General features: G+C 39.2%; 1 protein-coding gene across 15 annotated transcripts in view; it reads left to right on the top strand.

Annotated features, from left to right (window-relative positions):
* Positions 1 to 10572: 10572 nt before the first annotated feature.
* The window catches only part of kiaa1217 (KIAA1217 ortholog), an 82088-nt gene continuing 71122 nt past the window's right edge, over positions 10573 to 21538 (top strand). For 9 of the 15 annotated variants that reach the window (XM_083534660.1, XM_083534651.1, XM_083534650.1 and 6 more), the window contains exon 1: positions 17399 to 17479. In XM_083534660.1, coding sequence (XP_083390786.1) covers positions 17419 to 17479 — 61 coding nt within the window. In that variant the 5' untranslated portion in view covers positions 17399 to 17418. Of the gene's footprint in view, positions 11345 to 17398; positions 17480 to 19474; positions 19767 to 21538 lie in introns of those variants that run through there. The other 6 variants (XM_083534634.1, XM_083534658.1, XM_083534652.1 and 3 more) reach the window with 4 other exon arrangements.

Genomic DNA, 21538 nt, shown 5'->3' with positions numbered 1-21538 from the left:
AGTCACTGATTTATCTTCAGACAACTGATATGCTCTTGTAAGTGCCATAAACCCTGCAGCTGTGTGCAGATGTGTATGGTAATGGTTTAGCTTCAACTATTTCATCAGGTAATCTTACAACCGCATATCCACATAAATACACATCAGAGGGTTTTGAACATAAACCATCTACATATAGGCAATCCCCCCCTTCCAGGGCCATATCTAAATGATCGGGCCTATAAGAGATCTCCTGCTCAATGTGTTTAAGGCAATCATGTGCATCGTCAAAACCATCTAAATCAATAAAGTCTAGCAGATCACGCAGCTCCACTACAGCTGAATGCGGCTGAGAAGAAGGCTTAATGGTTAAGTTTTTTGTTGCTAAAAGTGTGGTTTCATAACCAGATCTACGTTGTGCTGTCATATGTTGTGCGTTAAGATTGTGTAAAATAGCTGTTACCTGATGGGAAGTGTACAGTATCAGCGGATATGACAGCACCATTTTCTCAGCACCCCGGACCATCAGAGCCGCAGCAGCCACCACACACTGCGAGGGCAAGCCTTGTTGTCTAAAGATTTGGAAAGATACAAAACAGAGTGATTTGTATCTCTCTGTTTCCTCGCAGCCGTACCACCACGTTTGTGCACATAAAGGTGAAAAGGCTTAGTATAATAGCACTATGCAAAATTTTGTCATGATGCTCGCAGTCAGGGATCTATGCTCGGCAGTAGTTAATCAGTCCCAAGAAGCTCTGCATCCATCTGATGTCTTGAAAACCTAGTCACAAGGTGTGTGATATCTTACTTTCGATTTCTGAAATCACAATGCCCAGATATGAGACCTCTCGCTTCACCCACTGTGGTTTCTGGCATGAAGCTTTAAATCCAGCTTTGTGGCAGTCCTGCTCAGTCAGTCCTCAGAGGCATCTGTGACGCCAAGGCCAAAGGGACACTCAAAAAGGCATAACAAATATCTATCACAGTAAAAAATCTGTAAGTTGCTGGTGTAGAGTTAACAATGGTAGCTATGTTGGGCACCTAAGGAGCTTATGGTATAACTATTTTATTAAACCCTTGTAAATCTTGTGTTAGCCTCCAGCATTTTTTATCTGCCTTCAAGACTGTATTTAATTAGTGTGTTACAAGGTGAATGTGTCTTGATCAAAAAACCTTGTCACAATAAACAGTCTATAATGGAGCAATGTCAGCATCTTCTCTTCTGACAGCAGATATACAGCTCAATAAAAAAAAGATGGTGTGTTTTCATGAGTGCATGATGCAGATTTACCTGAATTAAAACTGCCTTGCCCTTGTGAGAGGGCCATAATCTAAGGTTAACTTCACCTAAATTTGGTTAATCAGGTAGGACTTCTGTACTATCGAGGAAGAAATATTCCAGATGTGGCTCAGTTGAGAACAGAAGGAAAAGACAGTGTAACATTGGTTTAAAAAACAGAATCTCCATTCCGATGTTATGTATTAAAAGACATATTCTGAATTATTATAAAGCTTTGATAAAAACCTGTACCAGTCGGTGTCACAACATACACATAAAAATGTCTTCTAATCCTGCATCTTACGTTTGGAGAATTGAATAACAATTAATGCATAACCAAGACATGAACACACATGCAGCCACTTTCGGCTGGCGAATGGGACATTTCCTGCAAGCAAGGACATATCAAACAACTTACCTTGATGCGTGATTTTTTTTTGGTTATTGCTGGAAAGTATCGACTTCTTACACCAAAACCATTAGATTTTTATCATGCCTGAACAAAAAATTAATTCTTGGAGGGGTTTTCCATGCGATATGCGTACAATATGACTATTTCTGTCCACACTGGACAGGCTGCTCAGGTGCTTGTTCAGTCTCCTGTCATTTCGACACTGGACTACTGCAACTCTCTGCTGGCAGGTCTTCCTCCGAACGCTATTTGTCCAATGGAAATGATCCAAAACACAGCTGTGTGACTTGTGTTCAACCTGCCCACTGTTCTCCCACCCTACCCCACTGCTGCGCTCTCTTCACAGTCTTTCTTTAGCTACATGCATCACATTCAAAACACTGATAGTTACCTACAAAGCCAAAAAACGGACCCGCACCCTATTACCTCAGAGACCTCATCACTCCTCACACTGAACTACGCTGCCTGAGGTCCTCTAGCACTGCTCGACTGGTACCACCTCTCAGGGTAAAAGGTAAGTATACTTCAAGGCTCTTCTCCATTCTGGCAAGAAGGTGGTGGGATAACTTCCCCTAGAAGTCTGAACAGTGGAGTCCGTGTCTATCTACCTTCCTATTCCTAAAACATTCAAACTAACACTTTCTAGGTTTGCTTTGTTTAAAAAACAATCCTCTCAACAGAGTTGTAGGCTGATTTATATTAAGATTGTAATCAAGAGTACCAGTGTAGATTTATTCATTGATTGAGACTCAAAGCACTTTTGTATGTCACTCTGGACAATGGTGTCTGCTAAATGCCAGTCAAGCATGGTGATAGAAGCATCATAGTCTGGGGCTGCATGAGTGCTGCTGGTACTGGGGAGCTGCGGTTTATTGGGGGGAAACATGGATTTCATGTTTTATGTTACATGAAACATGGATCTCACCCTCTGTATGGAAGAGTTTAATCTCTGAGCAGCCCCTTAAGTGATAGGCTGTTACATCCTAAGTGTCTGAAGAAAAGATATAGAAGGTCTTTTCCTCCTATTGCTATTAGACTTTTACAATCAAAGCTGCTTCCAGTGAATCATTCTCCATAATGCACACTGTTAATAATGTTTTTTAAACTGTGCAATAGCAATGAAGTTTTTGTGCAACAACTGTGTAATAATACAATTATATAAATTATAATTTATTATAATTATAATACAACACAAAAACTAGTATTAACTAGTGCAAATGTATTATTTGATAGTGTAACTACTATATTGTTTGTTGCTTTTCTTTTGTATTTATATACTGTACTGTCTATATTTGTGCTATGTCTCTGCTTTATATTTTATTTAATTTTTTGCTGTTGTAACGTGGAAATTTCACCACTTTGGGACGAATAAAGGTATATCTTATCTTATCTTATCTTATCTTATCTTAGTTAAAGGTGCAGATCTGGAGGGATCCAGATCTGATCCAGATCTGATCCAGATCCAGATAATGAGTGTTTGGTGAACTGGGATATTTGTATGCTGTCATCCCCTCACTCTCACACGTTCACTCAGGTTTGTTGATAGTTGTGTGGTGGCGTCTCTTATCCCAGAAATCCCTCATGTTTGTGTTACCTTCTGGCTCCTTTTTAGTTATGCTGCCATCGCGAGTCTTGCCGAAGTCGCCAACTACACAGTGTCTTTAACTTTTATACAACAATAAGGATACTTTATAATCCATATCTTTCTCTCCCTGTCACCCCTCATCTCTCTCTCTCTCTCTCTTTCTCTCTCTCTCTCTCTCTCTCTCTCTCTCTCTCTCTCTCTCTCTCTCTCTCTCTCTCTCTCTCTCTCTCTTTCAGTCGAGTTAAACATACTCCTGAGGTTCCAGTGACTATTGTTCCTGCCCCTCCCCTGGCTTTAGAGCTGCCCACTTTATCACAGCCTGCGTCTGGATGGTGTTCTCTTCGATTGGAGGCCACTCTGTGCAGCTAGGGATGTTTCACCTCTACGGCCGGAAGATCCAGGAGTCCAGGATCACAGGAGCTTTGAGGATGGATTTGGCCTGTACTTGTAATGTCAACAGTCTGCTACACTGACTTACATATAAAGAACATTCTTATTTATTCTTTCTTACCACATTTCTGAGACAGTGTCCATTGTTAAAAGCACTATACAAATATTGAATTGAATTGAGTTTCTAGCACCCAGCAGCACAGTGATGTCATTATGGAGGAGTAGAGAGGGTGCTCACACAAAATACTGACACAGTTTTAACATGTTTACTTAGGGTGTACTTACTTTTGTTGCAAGTTATTTAGACAATAATGGCTATAAGTTGAGTTATTTTTATAGGAAAGTAAATCTGTACTGCACTACAAGCTATCAGTATAGTCTCTTTTCAGAATCAGAATCAGAATCAAAATGAGAAACAGCTATATTGCCAAGTATGTTTGCACTTACAAGGAATTTGTTTTGTTGACAGAAGCTTCCAGTTGCACATTTTCTTTTATTAAAACTTTTTTAAATAAAAAAGAATAAAAGTTATTGAAAATTATTTATAAAGAAAATAAATAAAGAAAAAAAAGTACAGATTTAGATAAGTAAAAAATAGAATTTTATTTTATTTTATTGCACAATGGGGAGAGCATTTAAGTGTTTATGAGGTAGATTGCCCTAGGGGAAGAAACATTTCTTGTGCCTGGCTGTCTTGCTTGGTGCACTGTATTGTCTGCCAGACAGCAAAAGTTAAAAAAGCATGTGGCTTGGATGTGAGGCATCTAGAGTGATTTTCGGAGCCCTTTTTCTCACTCTAGATGTGTACAGTTTCTGTAGAGTGGGCAGGGGAGCACCAATAATCCTTTCAGACATTCTAACTAGACGGTTAATGAAGTGCATTTGACAGAATCGATGATGGCTGAGTAGAACTGTTTGAGCAGCTCCTGTGGCAGGTTGAACTTCCCCAGCTGACGAAGGAAATACATCCTCTGTTTGGCCTTTCTAACAATGGAGTCGATGTGATTGACCCACTTCAGGCCCTGAGAGATGGTGGTGCCCAGGAACCTGAATGACTCCACTGCTGCCACAGTGCTGATCATGATGGTGAGTGTGGGGAGCGCAGCTGGTTTCTCCTGAAATCCACAATCATCTCCACTGTTTTGAGCGTGTTAAGCTTCAGGTTGTTATGACTGCACCATACAGCCAGCTGCTTAACCTTGCTTCTGCATGCAGACTCATCAACGTCATCAATAATGCTGATAACTGTTGTGTCTTCTGCAAACTTCAGGAGATTGACAGAGAAGTTTGTAGCGGTGCAGTCATTGGTGTACAGGGAGAAGAGCAATGGGGGCACCAGTGCTTATGGTCAAAAAGAAGAGCAGGGAGGGAGAAGCAATGTACATGCAATGCTAATGTACATTGCAATGTAGCAATGCACAGGGAGAAGAACAATGGAGGCACCAGTGCTTATGGTCAAAAAATTAACCCAGGCAACAGCTCTGGTGGACATTCTTGCAGTCAGCATGCCAATTGCACGCTTCCTCAAAACTTGCGAAATCTGTTTCAGAGACGTTTCAGAGAATTTGGCAGTACATCCAACTGGCATCACATTCACAGACCATGTTTAACCACACCAGCCCAGGACCTCCACTTCCAGAATCTTACCTCCAAGATTGTCTGAGACCAGCCACCTGGACAGCTGCTGCAACAATCCTTTTGCATAACCAAAGAATTTCTGCTCAAACTGTCAGAAAGCGTCTCAGGAAAGCTCATCTGCATGCTCGTCGTCCTCATCGGGGTCTTAACCTGACTGCAGTCCGTCGTCTTCATTAGGTGGGACACAACTGGAGCTGGCACAACCTCAGGATGCCTCAAGATGGGAATAGAATAAGAAGCAATGGAGAGGAATTAGCATAGCTGCTGTTCATAATATTTACAAGCACAAGTTCAGATAAGGTAATGCTTAGGACAATGTGCATTTAATCAGACTGAAGCACAAAGTTATGATACATGATGTGTTCTGTGTAGGACTCGCTAAAAAGATATGTTTTTAATCTGCGATTAAACTGGAAAAGTGTTTCCGAGCCCTGTCAAAAAAACTATTCCAAAGTTTAGGAGCTAAATTATCGCCTTAAGTGGACTTTGCTGTTCTAGGAACTATTAGAAGGCCAGAGTTTTGAGATCTCAAAGAGCGTTATGGATTGTAGCGTGTTAGAAGACTGGATAGATACATGATACATGAGCTAAACCATTTAGTGTTTTGTAAGTAAGTAGCAATAGTTTGCAGTTGATTTTAAACTTAAGGTAGCCAGTGTAGGGTTGATAAGTTTGGGTTATATGGTCATATTTTCTCCACTTTGTGAAAACATGGCTGCTGCACTCTGGAATAACTGTAGCTTGTTTATTAATGATGCAGGACAACCACCCAAAAATACATTACAATAGTCCAATCTGGAGGTCATGAACTCATAGACGAGCTTCTCTGCATCGGATATAGATAATGTTTTTTTTAGCTCAGCAATATTCTAAGGTGGAAGGAGGCTGTTTTTGTAACATGGTTGATATGATTTTTAAAAGACAAGTTGCAGTCTAAAATAACTCCCTGGTCTTTTTCTGTTGAACTAGTAGTTACAGAACTCCGTCTTATCAGAATTTAATAATAGAAAGTTATGCGTCATTCAATCTTTTTATTCTTTAACACACTTAGTTAACTTGGCCAATTAAGATATTTTGTCTGGTTTTAGGGAGATATATAGCTGGGTTTCATCAGCATAACAGTGGAAACTAATCCCATGCTTGCTAATAATATTTCCCAAGGGAAGCATGTATATTGTGAAAAGCAAGGGTCCTAGAGCTAAACCTTGTGGCACCCCATAATTAACTTGCATTAACCTGGATAGTTCTTCATTTAAATCTACAAAATTTAAACCAACTTAATGCCAGTCCCTAAATGCCTATGTAATTCTGTAAACAATCTAGGTGAAAGTCATAAGCTATAGTGTCAAATGCAGCACTGAGTAAAACTAACTTAGAGATGTAGCCTTGGACTGAAGGAAAAAACAGGTCAACTGTGATTTTAACTAGAGCATTTACTTTATGCTATGATTGGGCCTGGAAATCCTAGAATGTGGAAGAATGTACCATGTCAGTTTACAAAACGTTAATTAATGGTAACTAGCTTAACTTAATAACATGATTAGCTTGTATTCAGCAAGGTTTTTTCTCAATATGTTATTTGTTTGACTGTGCATCAGTCAGGGATGATATCAGCAGCATAAATATTATTATTACACTTTATAATCTCACTTAAAGTGGTACATCGATACCTCATTAAATGTTTGGGTACACATTGGCTTTTGAGGTGTATTTATCTTTGTCCTTCAGTGCATTAACGTTAACTCAGTTTTATCTTTCTTTTCTACGCACAGACTTGACTCAGCTTAAGTTTCCTTTGGAGTCTATGACGTTTTTCTTCTACTGGTGGAATAAGCACATTTACACTCAAACATGAGGTACCTAATGTTCATTATGTCCCAAAGGCAAATATTGCACTTTTTACTTCACTACATTTGTCAGACACCTTTAGTTACTAGTACTTATATATATTAATAGTACTATAATGAAGTAAATGTAGCATGCATATTACATAGTAACAGTAGTAATAATTGTAATATTACTTGTGGGTGCAATTTGAATGTTACTTTCTTTAGTTTTTTATTTATATTTTGTTGGAACTAAACGCTATTGTCACTAAGACAAATTTTAGTGTGTGAGACTGGGTTGGTGTGTGTGTGTGTGTGTGTGTGTGTGTGTGTGTGTGTGTGTGTGTGTGTGTGAGAGAGAGAGAGAGAGAGAGAGAGAGAGAGAGTACACTTAGCAATGAACCTTATTTTTGATTCTGATTCAGATATTTTCTATGAGTGGATCAAATTAGGATAAAATTAGACTCTGCGGATTTAGCATGTATGTCTGGAAATATTTTAAGCAGTTATAATCAAGTTAAGTTAATTAACCTGAAAGAAAATGATCAGCACTCAAGAGTCAAGAAGAGTCAAGAAGCTTTTATTGTCATTTCAACCATATATAGCTGATGCAGTACACAGTGAAATGAAACAACGTTCCTCCTGAACCCAGGTGCTACATAGAACAACATAAAACAAACAGTACAGAACAGAAAGACACAGGGCCGAGAACTAAGATCCTCGCCACATAAAGTGCATGTGTGCAGCTGGTGCAAACAGTGCAAGACAACACAGGACAGTGCAGGACAATACACAATACACAAAATATTAAATAAAAAATGGAAATAGCTCCGCCAGTAAAACCTGTTGTAACAGAATAAGGTGCAGTGTAAACAGAAAGATGTAAACAGAATTTGTGCAGTTCAGCAGTAGCAGCAATCAAAAATAAAGTTAACAGTAACCAAAGGATTTGGACAGAATATTGTGCAAAATAATAAGTCCCGGAATCAGCAACAGACGGCATGTAAACATTTTGTGATAGTGAAAAGTGTGATCGGTATTGAAACCTGGGTGAGCGATGTGTATGATGGGTGTTGAGTCCGGTTTGTGCGGATCAGTCACACAGTTGTGTGTAAGTGTGTGTGTGTGTGTGTGTGTGTGTGTGTGTGTGTGTGTGTGTGTGTGTGTGTGTGTGTGTGTGTGTGTGTGTGTGTGAGAGAGAGAGAAAGAGTTCAGTTCAGTTCTTTGTTGAGGAGCCTGATGGCTTGCGGGAAAAAACTGTTGCACAGTCTGGATGTGGCGGCCCGAATTCTTCGGAACCGTTTCCCTGATGGTAGGAGTGCGAAAAGTGTGTGTGACGGGTGTGTGTGGTCATCCACAATGCTGTGTGCTTTGCGGATGCAGCGTGTAGTGTAGATGTCCATGATAGAGGGGAGAGAGATTCCGATGATCTTCTCAGCTGTCCTCACTATCCTCTGTAGGGTCTTGCGATCCGAGACGGTGCAGTTCCCAAACCAGGCAGTGATGCAGCTGCTCAAGATGCTCTCGATGGTCCCTCTGTAGAACATGATCAGGATGGGGGGAGGGAGATGAGCTTTCCTCAGCCTTCTCAGGAAATAGAGACGCTGCTGGGCTTTCTTGGTGATGGAGCTGGTGTTAAGTGACCAGGTGAGCTTGTCCGCCAGATGAGCACCAAGGAATTTGGTGCTCTTGACGATCTCCACTGAGGATCCAGCGATGATCAGTGGAGAATGGTCACTCTGTGTTCTCCTGAAGTCAACAACCATCTCTTTAGTTTTGTCGACTTTTAGAGACAGGTTGTTGGCTCCACACCAGGCTGTTAACCGTTGCACCTCCTCTCTGTATGCTGACTCGTCGTTCTTGCTGATTAGACCCACCACGGTCGTGTCATCGGCAAACTTGATGATGTGATTCGAGCTGTGCATTGGTGCACAGTCGTGAGTCAGCAGAGTGAACAGCAGTGGACTGAGCACACAGCCCTGGGGGGCCCCAGTACTCAGTGTGGTGGTGCTGGAGATGCTGTTTCCGATCCGGACTGACTGAGGTCTTCCAGTCAGGAAGTCCAGGATCCAGTTGCAGAGGGAGGTGTTCAGGCCCAGTAGGCTCAGCTTCTCGAGCAGGTGCTGAGGAATGATTGTGTTGAATGCTGAACTGAAGTCTATGAACAGCATCCTTACATAAGAGTCCTTGTTATCCAGATGGGTGAGGGCCAGATGAAGGGTTGTGGAAATAGCATCGTCCGTGGAGCGGTTTGGACGATATGCGAACTGCATGGGGCCCAGTGCGGGTGGAAGCTGGGTCTTTATGTGCCTCATGACGAGCCTCTCGAAGCACTTCATCATGATGGGTGTGAGTGCAACGGGACGATAGTCTTTGAGGCAGGAGACAGAAGACTTTTTCGGCACAGAAATGATGGTCGTTGTCTTGAGGCACGTAGGAACAGTGGCGCTGCTCAGGGAGATGTTGAAGATGTCAGTGAGGACATCTGCTAGCTGTTGTGCATATTTCCTGAGCACTCTGCCAGGAATGTTGTCTGGTCCAGCAGACTTCCGTGGGTTAACTCTGCATAGAGTTTTCCTCACTTCAGCTGTGGTTAGACAGAGCACCTGGTCACTGGGAGGAGGGATGGTCTTCCTCGCCACCATGTTGTTCTGCACCTCGAACCGGGCGTAGAAGTCGTTCAGCGCATCTGGGAGGGAGGCGTCACGGTCACAAGCAGGTGATGTGGTCTTGTAATTCGTGATCGCCTGGATGCCCTGCCACATGCGCCGGGTGTCTCCACTGTCCTGGAAGTGGCCGTGAATTCTCTTGGCGTGTGCGCGCTTCGCCTCTCTGATGACACGGGACAGTTTGGCCCTTGCTGTTTTCAAGGCCGCCCTGTCCCCTGCTCTGAAGGCAGAGTCTCTTGTTTTTAGCAGCGCACGCACCTTGGCGGTCATCCACGGCTTCTGGTTGGAGCGTGTAGTGATGGTCTTGGAGATAGTCACGTCATCAATGCACTTGCTGATGTAGCTGGTCACTGTTGACATGTATTCCTCCAAGTTGATGAAATCGCCGTTGGTTGCAGCTTCCCTAAACATGTCCCAGTCAGTGCATTCAAAACAGTCCTGGAGAGCAGACATGGATCCTGCTGGCCAGGTTCTCACTTGCTTCCGAACTGGTCTTGAAAGCCTGCTGAGTGGTCTGTATGCTGGGATCAACATAACAGAGATGTGGTCTGAGTACCCGAGGTGGGGGCGGGGCTTCGCCCGGTATGCGCCCCGGATGTTTGTGTAAACAACATCCAGCATGTTTTCTCCTCTGGTTGCAATGTTCACATTCTGATAAAATTTAGGGAGCACAGTCCTGAGATTTGCGTGATTAAAATCTCCGGCGACTATAAACAGATGTCCAGATGTCATTTTCTTACAACTGTTCCAATTAAAGAAAGAGATAAATATCTTTTTTGAACACTTTTTTGCAATCTCTCCATGTGAGAGGTTATGTCCATTGACGGAAAATCTTAGCGACTTTCCCCCCAGGGTCATAACATATCCTTTCATTAACACATTTATATAACATTATTGATCAAGCATCTTTTTTGGGGGTTACATTGAGTAGTCGTTTGCATTCTTTGATATTTATTGTGCATGCTTATATGAATGAATATGAACGTAAACCTTCACCATTATGGGAGCAGTCGTTTTTCAAAATTAAAACAATAAATCGACAATAAATGTAGTCAAGAGAATGATTAAGGCACAATTTGCGTTAGTGGTTACCGAGATTTGCTGCACGTGTTGTCATTGTCGCTATTTGTCCTGTTCGAACAGTCTGACAGCGCGGATGATCGTTCCGGACCTCTAGATGCCCATATGTGAGTGATCCAGCAGGTAATGCATGAGGACTCCCGTGGTGTTATTCCCAACACTCTGCTGTGGCTCCTCTATTTATTTATGACATTTTTGTTAAATTGTGCTGTTTTTTTGTTGAGATTTGAAAGAGCGCTGGAAAGTGCGGTGTGAATAGATGCCTTAGCTGCTATAATTCTTCCTCCATACCCTCCAAAGGTACAAATCATTCAACATGACACTGACACAGACACACACACACACACACACACACACACACACACACACACACACACACACACACACACACACACACACTGCACGAGTAATTCTGGACTGAGGTCGAAGAGATTGATTTGAGCTTGTGCAAAGGGACTTTCCAGCAAGTGTACAGTATGTGTAAAGGTGAGTGAGATTTATACTCTTATTGTTGTTATTTTTCTGATTTGTTTGCAGGGTCTGTACCCAAGCTATGGCAAATTAAAAATGCAATACTTGTCATGACAAAGCAACTTTTAAATGCTGAATCTTTCAATCTTGAAATCAGCATCAGTCCTGTGTCTTACTTCTCAGGCAGAAAATAGTTGCATACGTTCCTTTTTTTCATTGAAATATGGATTATATTTGATATATAAGCGGTCAAATGGCAGACAGGGCAAGTTATTTACAATATTTACACTGCTAAGTTTTCTCCTCCAATTCATTACAAACACACTGAAATATTTGCCTGATATTTTTAACAGTTTTCTAGACACAATTCAACACAAGGTAATTAGTACTCTTTTAAATACACAACAAAATGTATTTAATTACATTGGAATTTAGCAGTGCTATTTTGTTATAAGTGTGAAGGATGAACATGTCTTGTGAAATGCCTGGCTGAGCTAAATATTTTATAATAATTGAAATATGTTTGAACTATGTTTTATGTCTGGTCACATTCTTTCAGCTGTTTCTGAAACATCTGTTCAGAGAAAAACCTCATTCAGCATGTTTAAACGACCATGATAAAAGTGTGTGTATATAGTAGCCCATTGTTCATATCCCAACATTGTCCCACATGTTCATATCTCTGTGCTTGTAGTGTAGCTATATATATATATATATATATATATATATATATATATATATATATATATATATATATATATATATATATACACACACACACACACATATGTATATATACATATATACATATATATATACACACAGTGAGGAAAATAAGTATTTGAACACCCTGCTATTTTGCAAGTTCTCCCACTTAGAAATCATGGAGGGGTCTGAAATTGTCATCGTAGGTGCATGTCCACTGTGAGAGACATAATCTAAAAAAAAAAATCCAGAAATCACAATATATAATTTTTAAACTATTTATTTGTATGATACAGCTGAAAATAAGTATTTGAACACCTGTCTATCAGCTAGAATTCTGACCCTCAAATACCTGTTAGTCTGCCTTTAAAATGTCCACCTCCACTACATTTATTATGCTAAATTAGATGCACCTGTTTGAGGTCGTTAGCTGCATAAATACACCTGTCCACCCCATACAATCAGTAAGAATCCAACTACTAACATGGCCAAGACCAAACAGCTGTCCAAAGACACTAGAGACAAAATTGTACACCTCCACCAGGCTGGAAAGGGCTACGGGGGAAATTGCCAAGCAGCTTGGTGAAAAAACGTCCACTGTTGGAGCAATCATTAGAAAATGAAAGAAGCTAAACATGACTGTCAATCGCCCTCGGACTGGGGCTCCATGCAAGATCTCACGTCGTGGGGTCTCAATGATCCTAAGGAAGGTGAGAAATCAGCCCAGAACAACACGGGAGGAGCTGGTCAATGACCTGAAAAGAGCTGGGACCACCGTTTTCAAGGTTACTGTTGGTAATAAACTAAGACGTCATGGTTTGAAATCATGCATGGCACGGAAGGTCCCCCTGCTTAAACCAGCTCATGTCCAGGCACGTCTTAAGTTTGCCAATGACCATTTGGATGATCCAGAGGAGTCATGGGAGAAAGTCATGTGGTCAGATGAGACCAAAATAGAACTTTTGGGTCATAATTCCACTAAACGTGTTTGGAGGAAGAAGATTGATGAGTACCATCCCAAAAACACCATCCCTACTGGGAAGCATGGGGGTGGTAGCATCATGCTTTGGGGGTGTTTTTCTGCACATGGGACAGGGCGACTACACTGTATTAAGGAGAGGATGACCGGGGCCACGTATTGCGAGATTTTGGGTAACAACCTCCTTACCTCAGTTAGAGCATTGAAGATGGGTCGAGGCTGGGTCTTCCAACATGACAATGACCCAAAGCACACAGCCAGGATAACCAAGGAGTGGCTCTATAAGAAGCATATCAAGGTTCTGGCGTGGCCTAGCCAGTCTCCAGACCTAAACCCAATAGAGAATCTTTGGAGGGAGCTCAAACTCTGTGTTTCTCAGCGACAGGAGAGAAACCTGACTGATCTAGAGAAGATCTGTGTGGAGGAGTGGGCCAAAATCCCCCCTGCAGTGTGTGCAAACCTGGTGAAAAACTACATGAAATGTTTGACCTCTGTAATTGCAAACAAAGGCTACAGTACCAAATATTAACATTGACTTTCTCAGGTGTTCAAATACTTATTTGCAGCTGTATCATACAAATAAAAATTTCTGGATTATTTTTTTTTTTAGATTATGTCTCTCACAGTGGACATGCACCTACAATGACAATTTGAGACCCCTCCATGATTTCTAAGTGGGAGAACTTGCAAAATAGCAGGGTGTTCAAATACTTATTTTCCTCACTGTGTATATATATATATAATAAGATTATATCCAGGGTAGATTTGGCTCAATTAATATACAAACATGATACTTGTCAGCAAGCTAACAGGCTCGATTCAAAAATGGAAAAAATATGCGTTGGTGTACAAATGCATAAACATTCACTGAAAGCCACAACAATGAGCAAAAATGTACTCGTTTACTGCTGCTGCTTTTAGATTTAGTGTTTGTTCGCACAGTTTTAACTGAATCCATCACTATGTCACGAGCGATCTGATTGTGCAACCTGATGTTCACGAGACACTACAGAACAGATCCAGTGCGACTGTCCTGAAGTTTACACAATAGCACTTCATTAAACTATACTATTTTTAAATGATGGGGATTCTACAGTTTCTGCTTATCCTGCTGATGTTTTACTTTCATCTGTGATTGACCATACTCTGTGCTATTTCGCTAGAGGCTGTGTTATCTTGCCATCATGCTAAACAGTAATTTTAGCAGCCCAACTAATGGATAACGGTAACAAAAACGATAGTTGACAATGAATTGCATTATAGATTATTATTGATTTAAACGATTAGTTGTTGCAGCCCTAGTTAAATATATAACACCCATACTGATCTCTGTATTATTATTAGATAGTTTTAAGAAGCATGCAATGTACAATTATGGTCACTTCACGATTGATTTGCAATTGCCGTGCTGCTTAGAACTATGAAAAAATATTTACACACAACTTTGCAAAATGGTTAATAATTAAGGGGTGAACATTTTGCTTAAATGGCTGTTGAAAAAGACAAAGTTTGCATTCTATAACTTCAGTGCTTTATTTTCTAATCAGAAACTCAAATAGCTGCAGATTGAGTTAGGAGTTTTCTGAAAAGTTATTTTTGAATCCACGTGTTTATCTTTTCTACATTCAGCTCTCAATAGAAGGAAGCAGGAAAAAGCTTGAGGAAACACAAACAATGGGAACACTCTAGGATACATTACAATATGTTCTTGATCTGTTTCTCATGCACTGCTTAAGAGTTTAAACTAGTTTCCCTCCTTCGTGATTTTTTTAAACAACGACTCATTTTAGGTCTTCGCTCTGACACTCTTGGAAATACATTTTTATATATCAGTTATTATATAATAAATTATAATTATAACAATATGTTTCTGTGAATACAGGGAGCAAGGATAGAATATATACCATGAACATGGTATATAGATGGTATATATATATATATATATATATATATATATATATATATATATATATATATATATATATATAGATGCACATTAGATGCATATTTGTATGTTATTTACCTAATTGGTAAAAAGATATTCAGCTGCTTATCTGCTAAATATCTGCATATTCAGTCCAGCCTTTTTTTATCATTATTTTTATATGTTGTAACTACTATAAATTATTCAGGACCTACGATCAGTGTAAAAATTTAATCCGTCAGCAAGAGTTAGATAGAAACTGCTCGAATAAACAATTCTTTAGAAAGTTTATTAACAATATAAAGTAAGCGGTTTCCTTGTGGTCTAGTGGTTAGGATGCGGCGCTCTCACCGCTGCGGCCCGAGTTCGATCCCCGGTCAGAGAACCAACCCCAACTGGCACAAGCCTTAGTGCCGGTCCCAAGCCTGGATAAATTCAATTTAATTCATTTTTATTTGTATAGCGCTTTTAACAATGAACATTGTCTCAAAGCAGCTTTACACAGATAATGTGGTGATAAAAAGTAAATATGTTCTTTGTAAGTAAGTTTGTCCCTGATGAGCAACTTGGGGAGGGTTGCGTTAGGAAGAGCATCCAGCGTAAAAACATGTGCCAAATCAAACATGCGGATGGAGAAGCCGAAAGAAAGTTTATTAACAATATAAAGTAAATATCACATACTTCACTTATGTAATGCTGCAGTGAAAATAACTGAACAGTATAGAATTGTAGTTAATGATAATAACTATTTTGTAACATTAAGATTCAAACCTTTGGTTTAGAAAGCATTTCAGACAGGTCATGTTCAGATAAGCAGCTGAAGTAGACCATTAGCTTGTTCTTAAAAAAAACTGAAAGTGGATTCAGGCAAAGTGTGTACTAATCCAGACAGTAAATTGTAACAGAGTAAAAAAAAAAAAAAAAAAGTTGCTGTAGTCTTTGTTACATAACTGCCATTCTTTGATGCTGATGGCACTCTGATGTGGCTCAGAGGAGATGAGGTCATACACTATATGTACACAATTTTGTTGAACCCTGAATCTTTGTCGAAGATTCGTATGTGCTTTTCCATATGTGGATTCCTATTCCATATGTAGTCCTCATTTGCTGTTATAATAACCTCCATGTATCTGGGAAGAGAGGTCATTAGTAAAGTCGGATACTAATGTAGGGGATTAATGTAGAATCCCCCAAGATATTAGGGTTGAGGTCAGAGCTCTATAGTAGGCCATTCAAGATCTTCCACTCCAACCAAGTAAACTATATCTTAATGGAGCTGTTTTTTTGCGCAGGGGCTTTGTCTATCTAAAACTTGTTTGAGTCTCCTAGATTAAGTAAAGGGAAAATTTCATGCGACCACATCCAAAGACATCCTATACAATTGTGTTCCTCCAACATTGTTCTATGAAGAAGAACTATGTATGTTCGGATGTCACAATACTGCTAATTTTTTGGTTAAAACGGCAGATTTTTAACATAATCATATCTAAATAGTTTATAATTTTATTGTTTAAATGGTTAATTCAAAATACAATCCATTTAGATTTAAATTTACAGAATGATTAAGTTAATTGCATATTATTTAGTAATCTCCATAATTGGTTAATGAAAGAGGAAGGTTCAGTGAGGCAGGAGAAGAATGAGGATAACAGAGAGTAGAAACACTTACCTCTGGTAGTCAGGTGATGAGATTTGAAATTATTGATAAAAATTCTGTAAGAAGGAATGGTTTCATCATTCTTGCCTTGTATTTTCCAACCTTATCATTATAGAAGACTCACAGCTGGTAGAAGATGTATTGATTAATAGGTGTCAATAATTGTAGCACATATATTTAACAAATATTGTATTTTTAAAAACTGTGGTGTATTTGCAATTGTTTGACATTCATAAGATAAGTATTTTTGGAATAAAAAAATCTAATGATTAAACAATAAAGACAAATTTTCACAGCTCACATTTACCAAGGGTGCCAAAATTAGTGTGACTATGTACTGTATATATGAGCAAAAATCACAAAAGTCCCAAAAATCTTAGACTGGAACATCTTGAATAGAAGGCTTAAGGTGAAAATGATACAAAGTATTATACAATTATAAAATAACAAATACATGTAATATAAATTATATTCCAGTAAACTGATCTGCGTCTGTCTTTTTCACAGTGCAAGAATTGCCAGACCTTTTAGAAGCACACTTGTTCACAAATGATAGGGGGCCAAAGAAGTGGTAAAATGAGTGGGGAGTGTAATAGAGTGAGCTTCTCTAACACCTGTTGGTAAGGGGCGCTTCATTTTATGTTAGCAGACGCTGGGAACACATATGCCAGTTTGTGTTGAAACTAAGAGGGTTGTTTTTAATACTCTTGAGTCATAGTCTGAAAAAACACTTTTGCTTATAATGTGATATAAACTGTATATCTTACTTGTAATTATGATCAGACTTTTACTTTCTTCTTCACCATCTCCAAAACTGTCTTGAAATGGAAATACCAAGAAAAAGAGTGGAAGTATTGAAGAGCAGAAGTAACTCCACTGATGAAGGTAATGACTGCTAAAACAAGAAGCTTATGTTTTATCCACAAGCTGTTTATTTCATGGCATCTATTTTTCAATGGTTCACTTTATCAGCTGTCTAGAACTAGTGTGTGTCTATAAATAGCACTAAGAACATGTTTGCTGTGCTATGACACTGAAAGGCTTGTCAAACACATTAACACCAGAAATACTGCTTGCAAAAAAATTTAAATAAATAGTATTACATGATTGCATAAATAGAGTAAAATGTGCTATATTTGAACATTGTTATTAATACCCTTCCTGGGTTTAAAATGCTTGGTTGGTATTGTGCTGGATTTAAAATGCATAGGAATGTGGTGTGTCAAATAGAATTTAACAAAACAAATTAATTTTCATCTGTTTTTGTACTTTATGAGCAATTTGATGCAATGTAAAATATTTCAATTAAAGCATTCGTATAATACATTATAAGCAAACATTTCTTTCTCTACAATCCCTTTCAGGGATATTTACTAATTACTTTCATTCTTCATGCAAGTATAACCCTCAGCTTCAGACTAAAATTCATTTGACATTAACTTAGCTACTTTTGCCAAAGAGGGTTGAGAATGCCTGTGAAGTACAGGAGACAGATTTAAGATGAAAAAAGAAGGCAGAGTACAAGGACAGCAGGTGAAGTGGGATGTGGCAAAAGCTAAGGAAAAAGCTGTATGGATGTTGGAGACTAAGGAAGGAGAATAGGGTTTGTACAGATTGGCGAGGCAGAGGGACCAAGCTGGGAAGGATGTGCTGCAAGTTAGAGCAATAAAGGATGGAGATGGAAATGTTGACTAGTAATGAGAGTGTGTTGAAAAATGAAAAAAATTAGAGAAGGTTGGATAATGTGGAGATGGTGAAGTGGAACAGGAAGTGGATAGAATTAGTAAGGAGGAAGTGAGAGCATTGATTAAGAGAATGAAGTGTGAAAATTTGGTTGGACCAGAAGACATACTGGTAGAAGCATGGAGATGTTTAGGAGAGATGGCAGTGGAGTTTTTAACCAGGTTGTTTAACAAGTGTTTGGAAGGTAAGAGGATGCCTGAGGAATGGAGAAGGAGTGTGCTGGTACCGGTCTTTAAGAATAAGGGAGATGTGCAGACCTGCAGTAACTACAGGGGAATAAAGTTAATCAGTCACACCATGAAGTTATGGGAAAGAGAAGTGGAAGCCAGGCTGAGAGAAGAGGTAACCATCTGTGAGCAACAGTATGGTTTCATGCCGAGGAAGAGCACTACGGACACAATATTTGAGAATGTTGAAGGACAAGTATAGAGAAGGTCAGAAGGTGTTGTGTTGTGTGTTTGCATATTATTTAGTAATCTCCATAATTGGTTAATGAAAGAGGAAGGTTCAGTGAGGCAGGAGAAGAATGAGGATAACAGAGAGTAGAAACACTTACCTCTGGTAGTCAGGTGATGAGATTTGAAATTATTGATAAACATTCTGTAAGAAGGAATGGTTTCATCATTCTTGCCTTGTATTTTCCAACCTTATCATTATAGAAGACTCACAGCTGGTAGAAGATGTATTGATTAATAGGTGTCAATAATTGTAGCACATATATTTAACAAATATTGTATTTTTAAAAACTGTGGTGTATTTGCAATTGTTTGACATTCATAAGATAAGTATTTTTGGAATAAAAAAATCTAATGATTAAACAATAAAGACAAATTTTCACAGCTCACATTTACCAAGGGTGCCAAAATTAGTGTGACTATGTACTGTATATATGAGCAAAAATCACAAAAGTCCCAAAAATCTTAGACTGGAACATCTTGAATAGAAGGCTTAAGGTGAAAATGATACAAAGTATTATACAATTATAAAATAACAAATACATGTAATATAAATTATATTCCAGTAAACTGATCTGCGTCTGTCTTTTTCACAGTGCAAGAATTGCCAGACCTTTTAGAAGCACACTTGTTCACAAATGATAGGTGGCCAAAGAAGTGGTAAAATGAGTGGGGAGTGTAATAGAGTGAGCTTCTCTAACACCTGTTGGTAAGGGGCGCTTCATTTTATGTTAGCAGACGCTGGGAACACATATGCCAGTTTGTGTTGAAACTAAGAGGGTTGTTTTTAATACTCTTGAGTCATAGTCTGAAAAAACACTTTTGCTTATAATGTGATATAAACTGTATATCTTACTTGTAATTATGATCAGACTTTTACTTTCTTCTTCACCATCTCCAAAACTGTCTTGAAATGGAAATACCAAGAAAAAGAGTGGAAGTATTGAAGAGCAGAAGTTACTCCACTGATGAAGGTAATGACTGCTAAAACAAGAAGCTTATGTTTTATCCACAAGCTGTTTATTTCATGGCATCTATTTTTCAATGGTTCACTTTATCAGCTGTCTAGAACTAGTGTGTGTCTATAAATAGCACTAAGAACATGTTTGCTGTGCTATGACACTGAAAGGCTTGTCAAACACATTAACACCAGAAATACTGCTTGCAAAAAAATTGAAATAAATAGTATTACATGATTGCATAAATAGAGTAAAATGTGCTATATTTGAACATTGTTATTAATACCCTTCCTGGGTTTAAAATGCTTGGTTGGTATTGTGCTGGATTTAAAATGCATAGGAATGTGGTGTGTCAAATAGAATTTAACAAAACAAATTAATTTTCATCTGTTTTTGTACTTTATGAGCAATTTGATGCAATGTAAAATATTTCAATTAAAGCATTCGTATAATACATTATAAGCAAACATTTCTTTCTCTACAATCCCTTTCAGGGATATTTACTAATTACTTTCATTCTTCATGCAAGTATAACCCTCAGCTTCAGACTGAAATTCATTTGACATTAACTTAGCTACTTTTGCCAAAGAGGGTTGAGAATGCCTGTGAAGTACAGGAGACAGATTTAAGATGAAAAAAGAAGGCAGAGTACAAGGACAGCAGGTGAAGTGGGATGTGGCAAAAGCTAAGGAAAAAGCTGTATGGATGTTGGAGACTAAGGAAGGAGAATAGGGTTTGTACAGATTGGCGAGGCAGAGGGACCAAGCTGGGAAGGATGTGCTGCAAGTTAGAGCAATAAAGGATGGAGATGGAAATGTTGACTAGTAATGAGAGTGTGTTGAAAAATGAAAAAAATTAGAGAAGGTTGGATAATGTGGAGATGGTGAAGTGGAACAGGAAGTGGATAGAATTAGTAAGGAGGAAGTGAGAGCATTGATTAAGAGAATGAAGTGTGAAAATTTGGTTGGACCAGAAGACATACCGGTAGAAGCATGGAGATGTTTAGGAGAGATGGCAGTGGAGTTTTTAACCAGGTTGTTTAACAAGTGTTTGGAAGGTAAGAGGATGCCTGAGGAATGGAGAAGGAGTGTGCTGGTACCGGTCTTTAAGAATAAGGGAGATGTGCAGACCTGCAGTAACTACAGGGGAATAAAGTTAATCAGTCACACCATGAAGTTATGGGAAAGAGAAGTGGAAGCCAGGCTGAGAGAAGAGGTAACCATCTGTGAGCAACAGTATGGTTTCATGCCGAGGAAGAGCACTACGGACACAATATTTGAGAATGTTGAAGGACAAGTATAGAGAAGGTCAGAAGGTGTTGTGTTGTGTGTTTGTGGATCTCAAAAAAAGTGTACAACAGGTTGGCAAGTGTGGTATTGTATGAGGAAGTCAGGTGTGGAAAAGAAGTATGTGAGGGTGGTGCAGGACATGTATGAGGAAATTTTGACAGCAGTGAAGTGTGAAGTAGGATTGACAGACTGGTTTGAGGAGGATATGGGACTGCATCAAGGTTTGGCTCTGTGCCCTTTGCTGTTTGCAGTGGTGATGGACAGGTTAAGCGACGAGGTCAGAAAAGATTATGGATTATATAATGTATTATACTATTTTTATGACTATGATGTTTGCAGATAAAATTGTGATTTGTGGGGAGAGTAGGGAGCAGGTTGAGAAGATCCTGTAGGGGTGGAGGTACATAATAAAGAGAAGGGAAATGAAAGAAAAGAGCAAGATAGAGTTTCTGTACATGAATGAATGGGAGGGCAGTGGAATAGAGGTGGTGAAGGTGG

Source organism: Silurus aristotelis (assembly GCF_946808225.1).
Source record: "Silurus aristotelis genome assembly, chromosome: 1".
Classification (NCBI taxonomy): Eukaryota; Metazoa; Chordata; class Actinopteri; order Siluriformes; family Siluridae; genus Silurus; species Silurus aristotelis.
The sequence above is the reverse complement of the archived record's forward strand: the minus strand, read 5'-3'. Positions and strand labels throughout refer to the sequence as shown.